Raw genomic sequence first — 22,149 nt, 5'->3', positions numbered from 1 at the left:
TTTACAGAGGAAGATGTTAAATGTAAATTTCACAGTTTCCTTCACTTCTTGTGGAAGCTGAAATATGTACAAAAGATTGCTAGGTTACTCACTTTTCTACTGTGAGCATATAGCTGATAGAATAATCTGGTTTAGTTGTATCTCTTGAGGGCTGGGATAAGATCAAGGGACTCAAACTCTGAATGAGGCTATTCATTCTTCTCTGGGAAAGCCAAAATGGAAGAGAAAGCTGTTCAGGAAGGAGATTAGTTGTTAAATGCTGCAAAGGCAAAGGTCCACATGACTAACCTTGTGTTATAACCTTTTAGTACCATAGACTGAGAATGTGTGATTCTCAGATTCTTGCTTAATTCAAGTTTGAGGCAAATGCTATTTCTGTCCCACTCTTGTTATTTCCTGTCTCAAATCCAGTCAGAGACAGACACCATAATAATCTACATAAAGACCCTTTCCTAGGGATTCAGACCACCCAAAGAAATAGTGATAATTTTGGGAATTGCAGTGGCGGTGGAGGCCAGAACAGGTGGGTAAAAAGATGAGAAACAAGTTTGATCACTGTTTAAAGCAGAGGGCCTGGATGACCTCTACAACTGAAAGAAACTGCTGAAAAGTGCCTCTGGAGAATGAAATTCAGTGTCTGTGTCATGGAATTTGGTCTTCTAAATGCCATTTATACATTATCAATTTGTTCATTCATTAAAATGTGGGGATAAAATGCCAAACTGAAAATCCTTTACTGAAATATCACCAGTGTACTACTTTCCAGAGCTCCGAGCATATTTACTTTTCTTGCATGCTGCAAAACTGTTGGTTAATGCATTATTGAGGCTATATCCTGAGAAGAACAAAAGCTTTGGGAAATGGTTTTCTTTATTTCTTTTCTTAATTGATTTTTCCCTGTGTGCTGTTTTATATTTTCATTATCATGGTGCATGAAATAGTAAAAAAATAGCTTATCCTTATTACCTTTGGTTTCTTCTTTTTCTTTATAAAGGCCTTTTTTCATAATAAAAATTCATTTACTTGAAACTTTGATTAAATTTTTATTTCATTTTAGTCTTAGTTTAAAATGCATGGATGTGTTTGAATAATTTTTTGAAGTCATGCTCTTACAATGTAGAGATTATATGGACAAGGTATTTTTAAAAGCAAATTTAAATGTTAAGTAAAAGCTAGTTAGTAGTACTTCCAGAGAAATACTCCTGCTTCTGAAGAACCCATTGAAATATAGTCAATTATTTGGTGGGCTAGAAACATGGGGAAACTGCTCTGGGACAGGCCCAAAGCTTCATCCTATGGCAGTATTCCAGTTAATTTTGAAGGCTTCTAATCAATCACATATTTTTATATAGTGAAAAATAAATTTGAAGGTAATATTGTAAAAAATACCTCTTATGATGGCTTCAATAATAAGAATATCTTAATTATATCTAAAACTCACTGTTTATGCACTTTTCTCTTTGAAATATCTTGAATGAAATGGAGTGAGGAAGTGAAGCCAAGAGGTTAACAATCTGACTTGTGCAGATATCTGTATCCCATGGTGTCCTCTGGAACTGGCAAGCCAATTATGTCACTAACAACTTTCCTGGTTTCACCCCCATTTTTTAATCATTTTTTCCCCTATTTCTAATTTTTTCTCCCTGTGTTCCCTTCTTTAGTATCTTAATTTAAATTTTGGTTCATGATTAAAGCAGCTTAGAGGACTTTTTAAATTTTTGTGTGGATGTGCTCATAAAGCACCCTAGAACATAAGCATCTAACAAAGTGCAAGTAGTTACTAACACTGACCAAGGATAGGGAATGCAATGGGAAAAGGGGAAAAGGAAAACTGTTCAGTAGCCACCTTGGAAAGCAGTGACAGTGTTCATTGAAGAGCTCTGGACAGTTCTCTAATGCAGTGGTTGGCAGTGAGGTAGATGATTTTTCAACTGGTTTTTCTCTATTGCTATCCACTTTTATCAGAACCTTGTTTAACCCTCCCTCCCTCTCTTCACCACTGGTTGTTATCATTAAATGAGGCATTAGTGCCAATTGATGAATTAGCCAGCAGTGATGTGTATTTATTGCCTGTTAAGTTTGTGTATACACATTTTGCAGGTTAACATTTATAGATACATAGATCAGTATTAATTACTTGCATGTGCACGGTGTTTCAGTTCTATCTGATAAACTGATTTCTTGTGAAGTGAGATAAGGAGGCAGTGGGAATGGAGGGGTCATTCTTAAACCCGTGTTGGGTGCTTACTGAGAGAGCCATCACTATTCAGCCTTGCAGGTACAAGGTTGGGAGAAGTGTGGTATAAGAGCTTCAGTATGTGGAGAATAAAGGTAAAATACTACTACAGTGGCTGAAAACTGCCTCAATAATGCACATAGAGGTTACAAAGCCATAGTATTGCCAAGGCTATGGTACCAAAGACACCACAAAACATTTGTTCCTCTTTCTGATGTAAATCCACTGAGTCACGTTTTCTGCTCGTGTGACGTTATTTGACTTTAAAGGTCATGCTTCATACCTTTTGTTTGTTATTTTTTATCAAGAGTTGTAGATTTTGTGAAGTTTTACCCAGAGTTTCCATTATTGCTGTTGTAACTTAATTTATGCTGCTTTGAACAGTGTGTATAATTACCCCATTTACTTATATTTACAGATATGGAGTGGTCTGAAATGGAATAATTTTCTTACATCACAATACAATCCACAAGTTCAGACTCCTACTTCATGTACATTATTTAATTAGTATTTAAAAAAAACCACACCAAAACCAGTAACCAAAAAATGTTTTCTCTTTTTCTCTTTCCTCACAGTAATGTCAAATTAAGAAATTAGCTCTACAGTATCTCAGCAACAGATGTTCTTTGACCTTTATTTGCAAGAAGGGAAGACATTGGCGCAGTCAGGTGCATTCACTCAAGATTTAGAGACTGGCTGTGTAAATGTAGTACAGAAGTGCTGTGATTTCTATCCTGGCTTGATGTTGATGTTACCCACTTCCTGTGCTTTAAGATGATGTTAGATCTGAAGGATTTTAGTCACCATACCCTCCACATATGATAAATACAAGTCCTTATTCTGAGTAATGCCTTGAAGATATCACTTCCTACCATTCCAATGGAGTTGAACCTTCTGACCCCAAGTCTGAGGTTGAGTAGGTTAAAGGAAAGGTTTTACACTGCTTTGGTGGTTTGACCCCCTGTTTTGCAAATATCATTTTTGCTGGTGTATATGATGCTGTTGGTTAAATTCTCCAACTGATTTTTAGTCTCTGAATTACTTTTTTTTTCTTTGAAAACAGTATTTAGAGCAGAAATAAATTTCCACATTTATAGCATCAGATTGCATAGGAAATGTGGCAGTATAACCATGTTGTAATTTATAACTTTCTTTTACTTTTGGTGTTTTCAGTAAGTGTAATTTATGGAACATTATTTCTGTATTTTTAGTATTTTTCTCTGTTTGCTCAGTGCCACTTTTACTTGATGAGATAAAGATATAAATATCTGGCTTTCTACAAATTACTTCCAAACTCTCAGAATGGAAAAGATTATTCTGAAGATTATAGCATGAAAATTTTGCAACCAGATAGAAGCACCTGCTGCCATTTGTAAAGATACTTTTCATCACTTTCTTGAGACTGGGTTCCAGAAAAACTAAGCAAGACTTCTAACTACCTCCCATAACAGCACTGAAATTAGACAGCAGCATTCTTATACCTTCTTCCTGTGGAACAAAAAAGTTGTGTTGCTTTTGTCTAGCAGGTATAGCACCAGCAACTGGGTTGTTTTTCTTTTTTTTACTTTAAAATATTTTGGACCAGTTAGAAGAATTTAATTAAAAACTCTAGTGGAATTTGTATGCTTTGACTGATAGAATTCTCAGAAACATTACCTGGCTCCCTAATGATACTGATTCACTGCAGTACAGTTAATAGGTAACATTTTCTTGGGATTTTGGAGGTTTGGGACTTGCATTAATTATTGAGCACTGCCCTATTGTTCTCCTGAGAGTCTCTTTCTGAAGTAAGGTTTAGGGTTTTTTATGTTTAGGCAGCGCTTTGGGGAAAAGAGGTGGGAAGGGGTATTGGTTTTTTCCATGGCAGAATGAAACTTTTGCTTTAGAAATGCCAAAGCTGGTTCTGTGATACCTAGTCTCTTTATTTCTTGTAAAAAAGGTCTTGAAATAGAACAAAGCAAGCAGACGCAAAAAGGTCTAGATTTGGGTATCTTCAGTCCTGTCATTATTTTGGTGTATTTCTTCTCTTATCTGCACTGTTTAAGTCCTTAGGGGTTCAGTTCAGTGGAGTTTTTTTATAGCAACTTCCTCCTGTACCTGATTTCTTTCATTGAGACAATACTTAGTCCAAAGTTGTTTTTTTCTCCTTCAAAGGTAATCAAAACCCTGACAATTCCACTGTGTATTTATATATGGACTCCTTTATTGCAAAGTACCCGATGTTTTGTATCTTCAGATCATATTCATTTCTTCAGCCAAAATTTGGATTTTTCTCCAAAGACCATCTTATGGCAGTGTTCACATCTGGTTTTCCAAGCAGCTTCTACCATAATTATTTGTATACCTGGCATAAATCAGGAGGTCCAAGCTCAGGTACTCCTGAGATAAACTATGCCAGTCCTTCAGGAGATCCATAGAAACTTTATTATAAGAAATAATAGCCCATGTCTACTTCCCACATTGGCTTTTCCATTAAGGTTATTCCACTTTTTTTATTCTACAACAAAACTCATCCTTCCACACATTTTTAGCCTTTTTCCTCTGGATTTTTTATGAGATCATTCTTAGTTGAGAAATCCACTACATGATGGTTATTTTTCCTTTGAATATGATAACTTAATTACATTCTCATCTGTAACCTCCCTCTCATCATTTTCCAACCTCAAAATATTGTTTTTTTTACAGATCTTGCTCAAGACAATGTCAGTGATCCCCATATTGAAATTCTTAGTATATTTTTATTCAGAAAGGGTGAGTTTGGGATATACTGTGTAATTTTTTTATTATGGCAGATAGTGCAGTATACAACTCTCCCCTCTGGAAATGGCATTTCCTGGACACTGTTCATTATTTTATTAACCATTTTTAATATGATTTGTGTCAATTTTTCAGAAGAGCATTCTTGGAATAGGCTTTCTTTTCCAAGGCATTATTTCAGATTAGTGTTCCTACTCTAAGAAAACTGTGTGCAGAAATCCTTGCTGTTTGCAGAGAACTCATTTCACTGGAATAGGCACAAGGGAGTCTGCTTTTTCTCCCCATTAAAATTAACTCAAGATTATCCTTTAATTTCAGGGATTGAGAGATGAGCATATAAACTACAAAGGTTCAAAACAGTTACTCTTAAATTTCTGACACCTTAATATTGAAATACAATATTTATAAGGGAAAATCAATAAGTAAAACTCACCACTAGCTGTCATGAAATTGTCATGGGAGTCATAGGGGATTATAAAAATGACAGTGAAAAGCCCAGAATTTATGTGTAAGGGCTAGTATACATGAAAATCAGCTTTGAGCCTCTTTGAGTAACAACGTCAGGTTAGTGCAGCACTTGTATAAAATAGAAAAAAGTTTCTTATTCAGAGAATATAATAGCAGCATGTGGTATCTGTGGTTTTGACATTGTCATTTGTGTATCCTGCCTGTGAAAATGAAAATCATATGCAAAATGGAGGATCCTGCATCACCCTCTGTGGGGCCCAAGTGCTGCATTAGGCAGATGATGCTGAGGAAGGATGACCACTGTCCCTTCTGCCTTCAATTTAAGACCTAGATGCGGGTCTGGTTTTATTCTGAGATACATAATTTCATTCAGGTGAGGAAACTTGGTATAAAATGCCCCACTGTCACCAGAGGAGAATTAGTGTGGTTATGATTCATGACTCGCTGGAGTCTCTGCACAGGGGACAGCTTGGTCTATTTCTTCCATGGTCAGTTCCAGGGCTGCAAGTGGAATTTCTCCTCCTTCATTCTTGGGAATGGTGGCTGAAAGCTCCCTTTGCTCAGCATGTGGACAGTAAACACCTTCTGGCCATGCATGGTAGAAGCAAGTGGAAGGAACATAAAGATTTTCCACTCCCTTTGCACTAATATCTTTTTATATTTCTCTGTTGAAAAGATTTGCTTCATGTCCTTACTGATAACATTCTTTTACATAGGATTTATAGAAGCCACACCTTTTTTAACACAGTCACTTTAAAATGTCCATGAAATCTTAAAACTAATTTCAAAACCCTGGCAATTTTTCTGTGTGTTCATATATGTGGTCCTTTACTGCAAAAAGTTCCAGATTCTCTGAGTCTTCCAGACCATATCCACTTCAAGTGATAGGATGAAACTTTCCCAATGACAGGTAAATAGTCCTTGAACCTCATATCATCACATTATAAAGAAATTAACTTTCTTGTTTCCAGTATGGATGGAATATAGCCCCTGAGATACCACTCCATAATTAACACAGTCTCATAAGAAGAAAGAAGCATTAGATTTCAAAGAGCCAGGAACATGATCTTTCAAAGCCATTTCAAACTGGCTTCAAAATGTCTACCTTATGCTCTTCCTCTCAGTTGTGCAAGAATAATACCTGGTAATTTTTTTTTCTTGTATTCTTCCACTAGCTGTTTTAGCAGAATCTGTAACATATGGCTGCTCATATATTGCACTCTTAGTAGCAGTGCATACATTGAGTGCAAATATTCAAATGGTTATCCACTGCAATAGCATTTTAAATAGATTCATCAGGCATGTGTGTAGTAAAAGCAAATGTAGGATACTAAACCCACAAAAATATTATGAAATGGTGAAAATTTAGTACCTCTGTAAACCGAGCACCAACTGTGAGTAGGTGGCATAGTGCTTAATACAGCTGCAAACAAAACAGTTTTCAACTCCTCATTTAATTTCTACTTCAGACAAGCGACAAAGGAAAGTATGGACAGGGTCACATTAATAAATATTTGCTGATGATGTGGCCCTTGTCTTTGAAAATATTTCTGTTCAGGAAGAGTGTTTTCTGCAAATCTTTTTCTCAGCTGAACACTTGAAAGCAAGTCATGGTCCCAGGCTCTTAAATCATTGGGTTATATGATTTGAGCTTATGATAACCCTATGTGTTAATTTGATTTATAGCAATTCCATTTCTAAATTCCAGGTGAATCTTAAATCAATGGAACAGCTGGGGAAACAAAACAAACAGCAAATCGAATATAGCTCGGCTAAACAAATGGTTCTTCTGCCTAGTGGATGAACTTAAAATTTCCATGTATTTTATTGGAGAAATTACAAAACATTATTCCCTTGGAAATGTGAACCTGTGCATCCTGCTGTGCAGTGGGCACTCACAGAATGCACTGTACAGCAGCTGAACTCCCTCATGAGGGATATAGGGTTCAGTTCTTTCAGGAAAACAAGCGTCCAGTGAGTAACTTCTGGTTGACACTGAACATTGTCACAACATGCTGGTGACTCATGAGTTGCAGTGTCTCTTGATTGGTAATGTCTTCATTTTTCTGGTTTTTTCCCCAGTGCCATGTGCTGTTTTACTTGCAACATTTCAATGCCTATGAAACTGGCATGTAGATATTTGACAGCTGCAATATAGTTTTTTTTGTTACATCTGCACTGTGTACTGGCAGTCACTGCACAATCAATAACACAAGTAAAGTTCATCAGATATAGTGTAATAGATTTTTGCTGAAAAATAAAATTTTGTTAATATCCAAAAAGAGTGGGAAAAGAAATATTTTGTTGCAGCCTTGATTCAGCTGACATATGTAAGTTTGTAATTCCAGGTAAATATAAAATCAAAAGCAAAGATTTATTTTAGACTAATTAATATTTCCTTCTGAGGAAAAGATGTAGCTATTTGTTTCTGCTAATGGAGCCTAATTTTGAAGAATTTGAAAGTTATCTCTACTGAAAGTTTTTTTCCTTTACTATAGTCTACCCTTTACAATTGCACTGCTTGTTTATTTGAAAGGTGCTCTGTGATGACAAATGAGCAGCCACAGCAGTACTACTATTTCAGTCAAGTCCTTCTCAGTCTTGTATTTTAGAGTTTAGGTAGATTCAAATGATATTGAGATTGGAAAAGCAATAGGAACATGCACAAAGATTTCTAATGGAGGAACAAATTATTTTTTTCCTTGCTAAGATGCCAGAAGCCCTCTTCACCACGAGGTTCACTACTGCTTTTGTTTCTCACTTTGTTTCTCTCTGATACAGTCTGGATTTTTGGTCTGCTTTCTTACAGGAGTAGGTAATTTTACTGGTCATGCAGAAAGCTGCAGTCATTATTCCAGTATTGACCTGATGCACTAATGACAAAGAAAGTTGGGTTGGACATCGTTAAACACTGAGTCTCCTAAGTGGCTTAAGATCTTGTGTTTATCAGTAAGACAGGGAAATCATTGAGCAACCAGATGCCCAAATTTTGCTTAGATATCTCCATGCTGAACTGCATGGCACATTAACTCTTGTAGCTATAAATATGGTATACAGTAAAGAATTTTCACTGTCAGACTAAATATTATTTTTTAAATATAAAGTGAAAAGTTTATTTCTTAGCTGCTGAATTCAGAACTTTTCCACTTAGTGTAAGTTATTCCTGTCAGATCAGGTCAAGTGAGACCTATGGAAACTCACCCTTTTAGCTGAGTCCATAGCTCTGGGTACTTCAAATACTGATTCATAACTCTAAATTTGTAGCTGTTACCCAATTTTATGAATTCTTGTAATGAAATGAGTAGACCAATTAAATCAATTATAAAGGTTATAGTGAGTTACAGTAGTAGGTATTTGTTCATAAGTCCATACTTGTACTTTATAATGCAATAGTTTTTCCTCTCACTGTACTACTATAAATTCATTGGAATATGAATTCATTTCTAGAGAAGAGTGGGAGAAAATATCATTATAATCAGTTTGGGTTTTTTTAATTTAGATATAGATAAATCTTCACCTTACATTAGTGACCCAGTCAACTGTACTGAGATGTTTCAAAAGGAATTTTAATGTCTGGAAGTGTATGAATTATAAAAATCATCTTGGTCTCAATCAGATTCAAAGGACACTAGCTGGCAAATGATTTTGAGCTCTAATTAAACTCACTTGCATCTAAATGTGCTGACATAAAGCTAAATGTTTTCATGCACTGTTTTAATCATTCAATTAATCAGTAATCTTAACTGTTAATGTGGTTGTGTTCTCCGTCATGGTAATTTGCATGAACCTGGAATGAGATTTCCCTTGTTAAGTTGCCTTTGTACAAACTGTGGAATCAAATTTAAATGTAGTACATCCTTTCATCTAGAAGAATTGTGGACTGCTCTACAATATGTAGAGTAACTATGTACGTCACTTGCTTATTTAATGCAGCTTCTTCGATTGCTAAAGATTTTTTCTGTTGTAGCATTTTTTCTTCCTCTTTAATTCTTAAATAATTTAACTTTTAAAATCAGAATGCTTGTTGGATTTTGTCAGTTGCAAAAGAAGTCATGTTCTCCTCATGAAAATTTCTGGACTTTGGTTGAAAACTGTGAAAAGAACTGAGGAAGCACAATGATGAGATTTACAGCAGACATAGCCACATTATTAAAGCAAAAATACTTTTGTCATTTTTTGCTGGATGTGACAGTAGGATTCATGAAGGGAGTGCAGAGTATAAATGTAACACAGTGTCATTACAAACAGCCAGATAAGTTGTAAGCATTAATTAGGGGGAAGAGTATTGCATAAAGCCTTTTTCTTTAATTATCTCTATTCTAAAACTCTATCATGGGATGTTTGCTGAATAAGATTCTCTATATAAGATAGCATGAGATCTAAATTTCTGTTGCTTCAGTTATGAGTTTTGGGTCTCACATCATTGAAACAGGGCAACATTGTCTACGCCTGTGATTGAAGGTACTGTTGTCATGGTTCTGGCTCGTCTTATTTGATTGTCTCTGGCTTTATGCTGTGTTTCTGGCAGAGATTTCTGAAAACCACATGAGTCTTCCATTGATCAATGTCCTATCCTCTCCTGTATGTTCTACTTCTGAAATGAAGGCAGGCATGCAAGCTCCTAATAATCTTCCTTCAAACTTTCATGTGAAAAAGTCGGTAACAAGTAACTTGATCTTCATGGAAAATGAGCTTAAAGTAAAAGAATCACAGCTGAAAGAAATCTGCTTTTAAATTGCGCTGGCAAGCCAAGGACCTCTCTCACATTCCTCCATTTCTGCTGACTTGCTGCTAAAGGAAAACCTCATGAATGTTGGATATTTTGTGTTTAGGCTTCTTCTCATCTTAGCAGAAGCACTTTTAAATCATCCTTCACACAGCTCTAGGAGGCTCAAACAAACAATGAAGAATTTTTATCCAAAGCCAATATACAAATATCCAATTTGAATTTTGAAAAATTTATTTTGCAGAGACACCACTTAATTTCTGGGCTGAAACCTAGGGTTAAGTGGTTAAAAAAGCATCCAGTCTCCCCATTCTCTGGACTCTCTGGTGGTCTCACTCCCAGCTCAGAGATTTTCACTGCTGGAACCGAGTCCCCTTCCCTGTGGGTGGCTCCAGTGACCTGACAGGCGCCTGCTTGACTCCCTTCCCACCCCACACTCACAGTCAGATCAGGTTTCCCTCCCAGATCCACCCCAGCTCTCCCAGAGCAGAGCTCGGATGACTCTTTCCTTAAAGCTGTTTGTTCTTGGTGCAGCAACACAGAAATTGCCTCAGCTGATGCCTTCAAGGAGGACCCTCAGCAAAGGAAACCCAAGGATTTTGTACCTTCACAGTCTCTCCTCACACAAGTCTCTCTTTCTCCTGAGTCCTCTGCTCCTGCTGCGTCTCCCAGAGTACATCCACCCATCTTTCACCCTTTGCTAGTCAAAGGCTTGGCAGCTCATGGTCTCTTATCTCTGGTTCCGACTTGAAGCTCCATCTGCATCTCAGTGAGCAGTTGGCAAACTGAGCTACTGCACCAGATTTATTCCTCAATACTCCAAATCTGTTCTTTCTTACACAGATTTTCAGCAGCTCTACTCTGTTGCTCCAAAGGCTCAGGGTTACATCTTTCTCAACAGATCAAGTATTTTGCTTGGATGTATTTTCTTATCTAATAATGAAAGTAAAAGGAAACATCCACCAGTAATCTAGTATTGTCTGCTGATCAACCAACCTGATCAATAAAATAACTTAATATTCAAGCCAATGTGCTGAAAGCATAATATGGAATTCAACAACTTCTATATTATTATGGAAGCTTTGCAATCTACACACAAACATATACCAAAATATACAAACCAACATGTTAGTATCACTCATTGCAACTTTCCTGCTGCAAGTTCAAAAATAAGAAAATATGTTGTCTTCCAGTCCATAAGTTTCTAATAAATTATTCTGAAGAATATTTCATTTATCTTACTCTAGATTTAAAATCCAGCTAGTTATCATTGAAGATCATGAAATTAAATGCTGGATTTGTTATTTGTGTTGCAACAAAGACTGAATGATACAAATTTCACCCTCAATACTTGTTTTTTGAAATATTTTATAATGTTTTACATACACAAGTAATAGCAAGTGATATTAAAGATTTGAACCTATAAAAATAAATTACAGAACTAAACAAAGTTTTAACCAGAATATTTTAAGGTATGGATTTTTTAAAATTTTCTTTAGGCAATAGGTAAATATTAATCACTTTATAAATGTTGCAGAAGAATTGGATGATACATGTAATTACTGGGTGTAATATTTCTTGGTCCTTTTTGGTATGACAAGAATTTTTTCAACAAATTATTTAGATATGTCCTTTAGTTTGGGATTATAGGTGCATCTCTTTTTTTTAATTCAAGCTCAAGAAGAGCAGTAAATATAATTCTGATTGCATTTTCCTGATGCTTTGCTGTTGTACTCCAAAAAGGTCAGTAATATTAGGCTTACAACCCTGCTGATATTAAGAGAAACATTGTTATTCTAGCTGGTACTGGATTGGCATTTATAAGTAAAATGGTTTATTCCATGAATGTTAAAGCAACCACAATTATTCCAGGTTCATTTTGGTGTAACTGACAATAGAGTTTGGCCACCTTATATTTTTCATAAAGCCATGGTATCCTTGCTAAGCTCCAGTGTATTCCTGTTCATAATGACATTCATTCACTACTGCACATCCTCTCCACCTTTTGTGTTCTTTTGGTGTTCCAGATTCTGCTTCATACGACTCTCAATAATTAGAATTAAAAATAAAAACAAAACCCCACAGCAGTCTTTGCATCACATAATTGTATTATAAACTACAAGAATCAGAGCAGTAAATTAATTTGCCAGCTATAAATATATTTGGTATGAATGATCTGCTGGTCTTGCACTGTCACACTTTCATTATGCACTGCAAGCATATGATTTTAATTCTTTTGGCAGTGTGGGGATTTAGTTTTGTGTTGACAGGGGCAGCAGCATGTTAGTGCATGAATGGTAATGATACTTTTTCCCCAGTTAGGCAAATGACAGGCTAAGTCAAGCACTGCACTGAACCAGAATGGATTTTAAAAGCACATTATTTGGTAAATGGGAAAAGACTCTTTTAACATAACAATCATTTATTGAAAGCATTTAATTAAATCTGTACAAAATGTGGGTAACTGAAGGAAAGTCTTGAGAGAAAATTGGTCATTTAATAAACCTCCATTGTCTTTACAATACTGAAAGCAGTATAAGACATAGTGTTTTATCCCTTGGGTAATTAAAGAGTAACATAGCTGGGTTTTGGGATTTCACAAATGTAGAACTCTTGTGGCAGTTCAGATTGAAAAACAGACTTATTTTTCCTCTATTTTAGTGTATGGATTCTGTTCCTCCCTTCCCGATCATAAATAATACATACCTGTATGGGGATTAGGTATATCAACCTGAGTTTTCCATTAAAATAATTAATTTCTTTCTTTTTTAAATTTATGAATATTTATCAAGGGATTATGGATTAGTTAATAGTATTTCCCCTTAATACATACACATGAATTCACTTGCACATAAGTCTGAAAAATGCGAGGTGTCTGTCTTGGGACTAGACTGCTCCTAAGCTCCTGCCAGAAGCTGTAAGGTAAACATTCCTTAACAAGGAATGGGTGAAAAATAGTCTTTCCTCACTCAATGGGAAATGTAGACAGATTCTGCCCATAAAACTTTTTGTTTTTTTACTTCACGATAAGGACACACAGGCAAAAAACCTGTATGAGAAGTTTATATGTTATCTGGAAAGGGTCTCCCTGATAACTGAAAAACATGGTAAAGGGTCAGAGTTGTTGACGTGGCTTGAAGATGAAGTTCTGAGGTGCAAAGCCTTCAAAAACATTTCAGAGAGGGATGGGAGAGAGCTTTCAGGCTGCCAAGAGGTTCAACTGTTAGATTTACCAAAGATTTGAAATCAAATTAGGACACCACATCTGGTTGATTGATGTCCATGTCAATATTCTACTCTTGAATGTATCAAACACAACAGCTGCAGCTTAAATACACTGAAAAAATATAAAGAGCATTAAGTATAACAGAATGGTGAATCTTTGATGCACCTGTTTCATATGGGAGAAGTATGGTGGGGCTCTAAAAGACAGGTGACTGATTTTGAATGAAATATTTTTTCTCAAAAACAAAGAAAACAAAAAACAAACAAATGAACAAAAAAGCAAAGCAAACAAACCAAACAAAGACTCCAAAATCTACCCCACCTCCCATAAAGGACAAATGATTCCTTGTAGTTAAGATGTCCCTAATTCCACATAGCCTGGTGTGTTCACTCAATGTGTTTTTAATAATTCCCTTGCAAAATTATACAGAATAAATTAGTTTGCTGACATAAGTCAACATTATCTTATTGAGACCATGGATATTTTTAGGCTTTATGATGTAGCCGTGTCTGTTCAGACTGCAGAGTAGTCTGAGTGACAGCATAACATTTGAAATTTCTCCAAAATTTTGATATTTGTCGCCAGTCTTTGGTCAAGTGGTTGTTTCAGTGTGTTGGCATCTATCTCGGAGGCAACTATCATAAAGTATTCCTTGAGGAGACAATGAGGCAAACTGTACAAAGCCATGAAGAGCTATTGTATATGATCTGTGGACTAGATTTTTGACTTAATTTCAGAATACTAGTCTGAAACCAGAAGTTATATCCTTGTTTGCAGACAGTTTGGACTTTGCTTTACAATATCTGTCCAGTTGTGCCTTCTTATGATCTTATAGAAAGTACTGTGTCAAGTGGTGCAGAATTTAGACTTTAATTCATATTTTACTTTTGTGTTCTTCTGCAGATAGTAACTTTATCCTTGCAAATGCTCAGGTGGCTAAGGGATTCCCCATTGTTTACTGCTCTGATGGCTTCTGTGAGCTTGCTGGATTTGCACGGACTGAAGTCATGCAGAAGAGCTGCAGCTGTAAATTCTTACTTGGTGCTGAAACAAATGAGCAGATGATTCTTCAAATTGAGAAATCGTTGGAGGAAAAGATAGAATTTAAAGGAGAAATCATGTTCTATAAGAAGAATGGTAAGTCTTTCTTTCCTGTTCTGTTAGTCATAAAGAAAGAAACTTAGCATAAATGCATATAATATATAATGTTCATTTCTAAGTAATAATTTAGTTGTCTATCATTGAACCTATGAGAATAGATTTGAATAATGACAGTAAGGTACAATTGAGACCGTGTTTATATTGGTGTTATTGATTTTATATAAATGTGTTACAAAGCTGCAGAGATTAAATTCAGGGTTCTAAACTACATGGTGAGACTTTTTTGCAATCACTATTACACTCTTTTTTCTGCTATTTCTTCTTCTTATACTGAAGTTTTTACCTCTTATTGTTGGAGTTGGAATGAAAGTATTCATATTCACCACAAAATAAGCTATGTAAATTTTTCAATGCCATCAGTAAAATGTTCAGATGTCTGAATGAGCCATGTGATTTCTTCTCAACAGCTATTACACATGAACAAAATAATACCAACTTTCAAATAGTGAAAAATTTATATTCAAGTATTATTGACACATAAAGAAAATTTCCAGGCATTAAGCAACCCCATAGATTATTGGAAATTTCAATTTGCACCAGCAGTTCTGACTCTTATGGCAAGGCATTTATAAGGAAAATTTCATAGTCAAGTTGTATGAGGCGCAGAAGACAGCAGGCCACGATGTACACTTCCCAGCTCCTTTGGTTTATATCAGTGCACTTATTCCATATATTTCTATTGCCACATTCATGTGATCCTCAAACAGGTGACACTAAGTTTGAGATAATGACAGGATTTCAACCATGATAACAGAAGCAGAGTGATCCATGGACTCAGTGGATCCATGGGTGTCAAGTATCACCTTCTCTTTTATTTTATGGCTAGAGTTTATAGGCATATGTCTAGACCACATTTTCCTCATAGGTTTTCTCTTCTTCTGTCTTTATAAATGAAATATTTTCCTTTCAAATAATATTACTGCTATTATATGCTTTAAAAACTTATTTTCTAAAAGTGATTACTGCATGACAACAAAGTGATTTGGCATGTTAGGAGAAGGCAACTTCAGTTTCACTAACGAAAAAAAGGAAGAATGTTCCTTAGTTGACTTGTGTTCCTGATTGCTGCTCCTCATAGCATGAAAGTTTGAAGTTAATTTGGAAGATTCTGCTAAATGCTTTCTAGTCTTGACTTTTTGAGGAGGCTTGGGAGTGCATGAGTGTGTTTGGTTTTGTTTTTTAGCGTATAGAAGAGACTCATACAGTTTCCTGAAATAGTTTCAGGAAGGTTATGCAAATAAAGTAGTTCAAAGTTGTAAAACATGTTGGAATACAGGGGAAAAAGTGTTTTAACCTGGAAGGATAAGAGCTGCTTTTTTCTAGTATTCTATAGTGATAACTGAGCATGATAAGAAGATATTTCAAGGTATTTAAATTAAAGAAGTAAAGCTAAGACATTAATTTCATTGTCTCTGTCCTGAATGATAAATTGTGATTCCTTTACATTTTGAAGGGGTGCTTCAAATTTGTAATAGCTATGATTAACACAGGCAGAAAGAGATTGCAGGTCAATTATCAGAGAAGTAGCTGAATCACAGATAAATAGATAAAGAGAAATTGTTGAGGCTAAAAGAATTCCCACTATGCATCCTACATGCATCCCTCTGCATAATTTGACTGGAAGCTTCCCCAGTACATTTTCTGAATAAGAATAAATTTCCCCGACTGCCCATTATATTTTTCATTTCCATGTGCTTCTGTACCACCGGGTAACAGAAATTAATAGGTATTAAAATAACATGAGAGTTTCTTGTACAAAAGCTAAATTTATCTTAAAAAATAATCTTGGTTTTTCAACTGAGCTGCAAAGCGCAGGCTCCAAATTTGGCAAATCAGCCATTTTAGCTAAATGTTTTTGCTTTTGGGTTGGGTTTGGGGTTTTTCTCAGAGGAAAAATTGAACTTCTGAAGCTGTTAAGCTTATTCAACTTTGTTTTTTGTCCAGAAAAAGGTTTTAAAAATATTGTAAGACCTGAGAACTTTGGGAATAATATCCCTGAAATTATTGTATGGATACTTTCCAGTATATCCAATATGGAAAATCATTGATTTTTGGGCTGATATAATGCCAGGAGCATAGGTCACTGGGAGACAAGTAGCTAGCAATGCCTAGTTATCACAGGGCCACATTCAATGTCCTGTTTGGGCTTTAGGGTGGCAGAGGGGAATCCCCATCTGCCTTTAGTCTGCTATTTAGCACAGCTTTGCTTTGTTGGCCGAACTACAAGACCAAACAAGCACTCCCAAACCTCAGGGGTAATTCTGAGCTCACAGAATTCTGCTTGAAATCTTAATAGTTAGTAGAACATTATGATAAAAAAGTACAATGAGGGATATGGATGTATGAATACAATTATTTACTCTTGGTTGGTTCTTCTGATTGGTCTAAAGTGTAGATCATATGTGTCCTGTTTTTCGGGGCAGACATTCAAGGTTACAAAACTGAACATTCATCTATTCCTTAATTGTCACATTTTTCAATATTTTAAATTTGATTTAAACTTATTTCAAAGCTGATTCAGTTTTTATCATTAAATTAGACTGTTCATTCTAAACAAGCAGCTTTGATCCGAATTTATTAAGCTTGAATATGGATGTTTCACAGTTATTTAACCATCATTAAAGAATTCACATAACACCTCTGCTCAGTAATTCTTAATTAAAGGAATGATTGCTATAACTAAAGCAACCCCAGCAATCCACATGCAATTTCATGGAAACTCCAGAGTACTCTGAGCTGATACTGCAGCAAGAGTGGTGTGTAAGGGGTTGGGCAGGAATCTGAGCAAAGTGGGTTGTCTGTGTTGGATGAACCACAGTATTTCATTGTCTTGGTCATTTGGGTTTGAATTTCAAAAGAAAAATTATATTAAGTAGTTGTGCTCTGACCAATCCTTCTGAGACCACAAGAAGTGGATAAGAAATTTTTTTATGTGTGTTCTCATTTGGGAATTTTAATGAATTCTTAGAATAGGATAAACTGGTTGTAACTCCTCATCCTGAACATTTTCTGCCATGCTAGCAACAGAGCAATATTAGAACCATGGCAGCAGATACAGCAGCTTCAGAGAGAGATGTCTTTTGAAAATGCAACTCAAAATATACTTTTCATCATAGTTTCAGTATTTATTTTGGTTCCTCAGAAAGTTTCTTGCTTTTTCTTTGACAGAGCTATATTAGTTTCTTGAAGACAATCAGAAAAGAAGACTATTAAAAGACAAGGAATTTTATGATTGTTGCCTTCTTCAGAAAGTTTTAAGATTATATTGCTTAGGAGCTGATTTTTAAACTTTTTTTTCTGTTACTATTTCTACATTTTCTTTAAAACATCTGCAACAAATTAAGTTGTCAATTATGATAATATAAATGCAAATTAACCTTTTGGAATTCAAGGGAGTTGTGGGAAAAATGTTCCCTCCTGGATCTCTTGTTTAGAACAATCTAAAAGCAGATGGACACTATGCTGTGGAATTACATTTCAATAAACCCTTGTCAGACCTCTTCTGAAATTTGTCAATAGTAAGTACAGGTAGTTAAATGAGGCCTTCATATTCCCTCAAACTGAAGAACAATTAAGCAGCTATGTGGATTTTTTTCCTTTTCTACTACAGCCTGAGATAATGCTACAATAAGCCCTATAATCAGTGGCTTAGTCCAGTCTAAGCTCTCCATCTTCAGGTGCTGAGAAGGTGACAGCTTGGGTCCCCTATGACCCCATCAGATTTATTTCCTTTGTCTCAAAATTAGGTTTGTAGTGTTTGAAAAGAGGTCTGTGCTTATATACAACCTTTTAAAACATGCAATAATTCCACAGCCTTCCTTCATTGAAAGGAAATTGGCCTCTTTCTGTGTACGTCTAAGTTGCGTGAAACACAAGGTAAACAGCAGTGGCCACTTGTGATTTATGGACGTTTGAGAGACTGCACTGTGGTGCCCATCGTATCTGTGCACCCCAGAAAAAGGGCTGTTTGCAGCCTTTGTGCATAGTAAAAAATCCCCACTGTAAGAGGACTGGAGCAAGGGGATGTTGCTGGGACTGTCTTCACAAGGTGCCTCAGGACTTTGGTGCAAGCAGAGTTTGCTTTGTCTGCGACAGTTAACCAGGACTCAAGGGACATTTTGTCAGCTTCTATGTGTACCCTGATTTAAAGACTTTCTGAGTTTTGTCTTAGGCATGTTCTTGGTCCCTAAAGGCTTAGTAAGTAAATTGTAAGGTCAGGAGGATATGATGTATTCAATTTCTGTACTTATTTCTTCATTTATTACAAGTCAGAGAGATTAAGTCAACATATTTTAGCTCTTCTCATCACTGCATGAGAATATCTGTTTTGGTAAGGTTGTATCCATATCTGGAAGGTTGGGATTAAGGTATTTCAGATGGGCAGAGTATGAGTAGAGCAAGGGTGAAAGTCAGACCCTCTTACTGAGCTCCTGGATTAATCAGGCAAAAGGCTGTTTGAAGTCAGCAATGACAGCCACAGGTAAATGAAATAAGGCTCAGGCCCTGAGACATCATCCATTGACTCTGCCATGTTTGTGGTTGAATAACTTGGCTAGAGAACAGCAAAGGCTACACAACATCATTTATATTTAATGCATTCCTTATGTTAAGAAAAAAGAAAAGGTGTTTTTTTTAGACAAAGTGTTCAATGTTATTTATAATTGTAGAAGAATTATGAAGAAATTGAAGAGAAATTAATTTCTTTTGAATTGAAAGAAAATTGGATTTTCCTCAAGCTTCTCTACAGGAAGTATCTGCCTTCTTTAACAAACTCCTGAAATGCACCATGTCTTTTGGAAGTTAAGCCCAGCATTAAGAAAAGAGGCATTTATTAGAATTTTCTGACTGTAAAAAAATTCTGTACTGAGACCCAAATTTTCTTGTGACTACTTTCTACTATTTTCAGTGACAATTTTCTACTTACTAATGTAGAAAAAGCCTCTTGACAAGTTGCTTGACAGAGCAGTTTGTAGCAATGTGGCCTCACTGCTGCTCCACTGCTTCTCTGCCTTGAAAACCTCATCTAAAAATAAGAATGCTAAAACGCTTTTGTGGTTGGCTTGCTCACATTTGCTAAATTGTGGTACAAAATACAGGAGGAGGGAAATAAAAAAACAAGCAACACTGAAAGATTAATCTGAAGGTAATATCTAATTGCAATTACCTGAGCCATAAAAAATAATTTGTAACTTTATAAAAGAATATTTTATTGTTTTCTTTCATTTTCTCCTTTCTCTCTTCTTTTTTCTTTTTTTTTTCTTTTTCTGTTTTCTTGTTCTTTTTCATTTCTCCCTTTCATATAGCTGATTTATCATTAGAAAATTTTACTGATTTTTGGGAAGTCTTCCTCTTTAAAAAGCAGTATAAAGTATAGACAGAAGACATGTCCTTAATTTCCTCTGTTTCACAAAATAAGGAACTTTTTTCTCCTTTTCTCTCCAAACCCTTCATTTGCTTGACCCATGGCTTCTGATGAAAGGTAATGTGTACCTCTGAAAGGTTTTGATGTTTTAGAGACAGTCCCAGCTTCTGCAGCAGAAGAGGAAGACAGAGCAGGCTTGTGCTCCTCTGTAATGCCCTGGCTGAAACTTTACAGAGGCCTGGGTGAAGTGGTCAGCAAAAGCCTGAAAGAAGACAAAGCAAGGGGATGAATTTCAGTTACAATGCAAAAGAAAAAAAAAAAAAGACAGCAAAATCCCCTGTGTACAATGTGATCTAAACCATCTGAGGTCTTTTTCTGGAATTTAATGAGACATCAACAAGACTGCAGCTCACTGACAGTGCTGATACTTCGTTCTGATGCATTCACAGTGATATTAGCTAATAGCTTCTTTCAGCAGCAACATGATGTATTAAAAGCATAATTCACTGAGAAAAGGCTTGTTCTTCTAGAACCACATTGATATGTAAATAAATCTGTGTGAAATTTTCCTGTTCCTTGTTATATTGCTACAACTTGATGCCCTTCACTGCTAACAGATGCAATTAGTGATTCCGCACAGGCACCCTGGGCTTCCAGCTGCACCTGGCATGAATGTCTGTTGGTACTGCTGGTTGGTTTGGTTTTTTTTTTTTAGATTTTAAAAGACATTTCATTGTGCTACTTTTTATACATCCATTTTTAGTAAGAGATACTGGTTTTAATTTTGGAGTAGGACGTTCATAAGACATCAGACTAGTCACCTTTCTCTTCGAATTTTTTCTCACAATTGCATGGCCACACTGAGTCTGCTGCCTTTTTTTTTTTTTTTTGTGAGATTTAAATCAAGCTTTGGCTAAAAGCTGACTTGGGTACCTGTGCTTCACCATGAGTTAGGCTGCTCTTTGGATAAAGAAAGTTCAGTGTCATTTCTCCCAATGACCATATGCCTCTCTTTGGCTGGAATTTCCTTATTTCATCCCTGATCCCTAAATCCACGTTCCGGATTATGATGCAGACAATTTGCCATGCCCTGTGCTGACCACTGTGATGGATTCTTGCTTTAGCTCCATAGTTTTTGGAAGGTGATAGGAGGCTCATGGTAGCACTGTCTACTGAACTCTCCCACTGCTTTGGGTAGGGAATTGCAAAAGCAGTTTGATTTCATAGAGCAGTTAAATAACTAGAAAGTTAAAACCTGCTGCTTTCCAACTGGTCGGGTTGTTATAATTTCATTGGCCAGGCTCAGAGACTGTTTACACCATGTGCTCACATGGATTGAAGTGGTGAACTGGGAAGATTAATCCTCTCTACCATGTTACATAATTGCTCAGCGTGTGTTTCAAAACCCTTCTGTACAAAACCCTCAGACCTGACAGGATGGAATTATCAGTTCAGATCCATGACTCAGCTCCATCTCAGGCCCCAGCTTTAGCCCCCTCCTTCCAGAAAGGTGCCCAAGGACTGCATGTGAAGTACAGGTTCAAGTTCTTCAGGTTCAAGTACAGCCTCAACAAAAAATCTCTAAATTTTCTGAAAACTTCTGAATAATATGAACAGATAAAACAAGGATTATAGACAAGGATTATAAAGCAAAATATTTTCTGACCAAACCCTGTGGGAAAAGCAGTGTAAAATGACTTGATCAGTTTCTAAAATGTTGCCTTTCACTGTAAGTGGAACAGTAACCAGTGGAATCCCCTTTTTCTCCATGTCATGCTGTTAGAAAACTTTATGAATAAGAATGAGGCTACAGCCAGCACCTCTTCCAGTGCTGGGAGCTCTCCCGTTCTGCAGATTCCAGACTTCTGTTTCTAGGGCTGCCACTGCTAAAGACACCAAAGTGAGAATCCCAAAAGTATTTTGCAGATATTTTAGTTTATATAATTATCACTTGTTTTTTGAAACTGAAAATGTGATTTTTTTTTTCATAGGTGTAGTGGTCTGTTTAGAGATTGCTGGGGTTTTTGATTGTGGTAAATTTCACATTATCTTTGAAGTCTCTCTTTTCAGAAAATAGAATAAGGACCTTAAAAGCAAAATAATGTAATTTGAAAACATGTTTATGTTTAGGTAAGTGTGTGCTTTAACTCCTTCAGATGTGAAAAAATAAAGTGAAATTTCTGAATAATAAATACATTTTATTCATATATATA

The 22,149-nt window shown here is 36.0% G+C and overlaps 1 protein-coding gene across 1 annotated transcript in view; it reads left to right on the top strand.

Moving 5' to 3' along the window:
• Window positions 1-22,149, top strand: part of KCNH8 (potassium voltage-gated channel subfamily H member 8) — a 176,613-nt gene that overhangs the window by 41,614 nt on the left and 112,850 nt on the right. Inside the window, exon 2 of the mRNA XM_005421715.2 lies at window positions 14,317-14,550. Coding sequence (XP_005421772.1) covers window positions 14,317-14,550 — 234 coding nt within the window. The remainder of the gene's footprint in view (window positions 1-14,316; window positions 14,551-22,149) is intronic.

The sequence above is a fragment of the Geospiza fortis genome, unplaced genomic scaffold (genome assembly GCF_000277835.1).
Source record: "Geospiza fortis unplaced genomic scaffold, GeoFor_1.0 scaffold95, whole genome shotgun sequence".
Taxonomy (NCBI): Eukaryota; Metazoa; Chordata; class Aves; order Passeriformes; family Thraupidae; genus Geospiza; species Geospiza fortis.
This window is presented reverse-complemented; position numbering and strand designations above follow the sequence as displayed.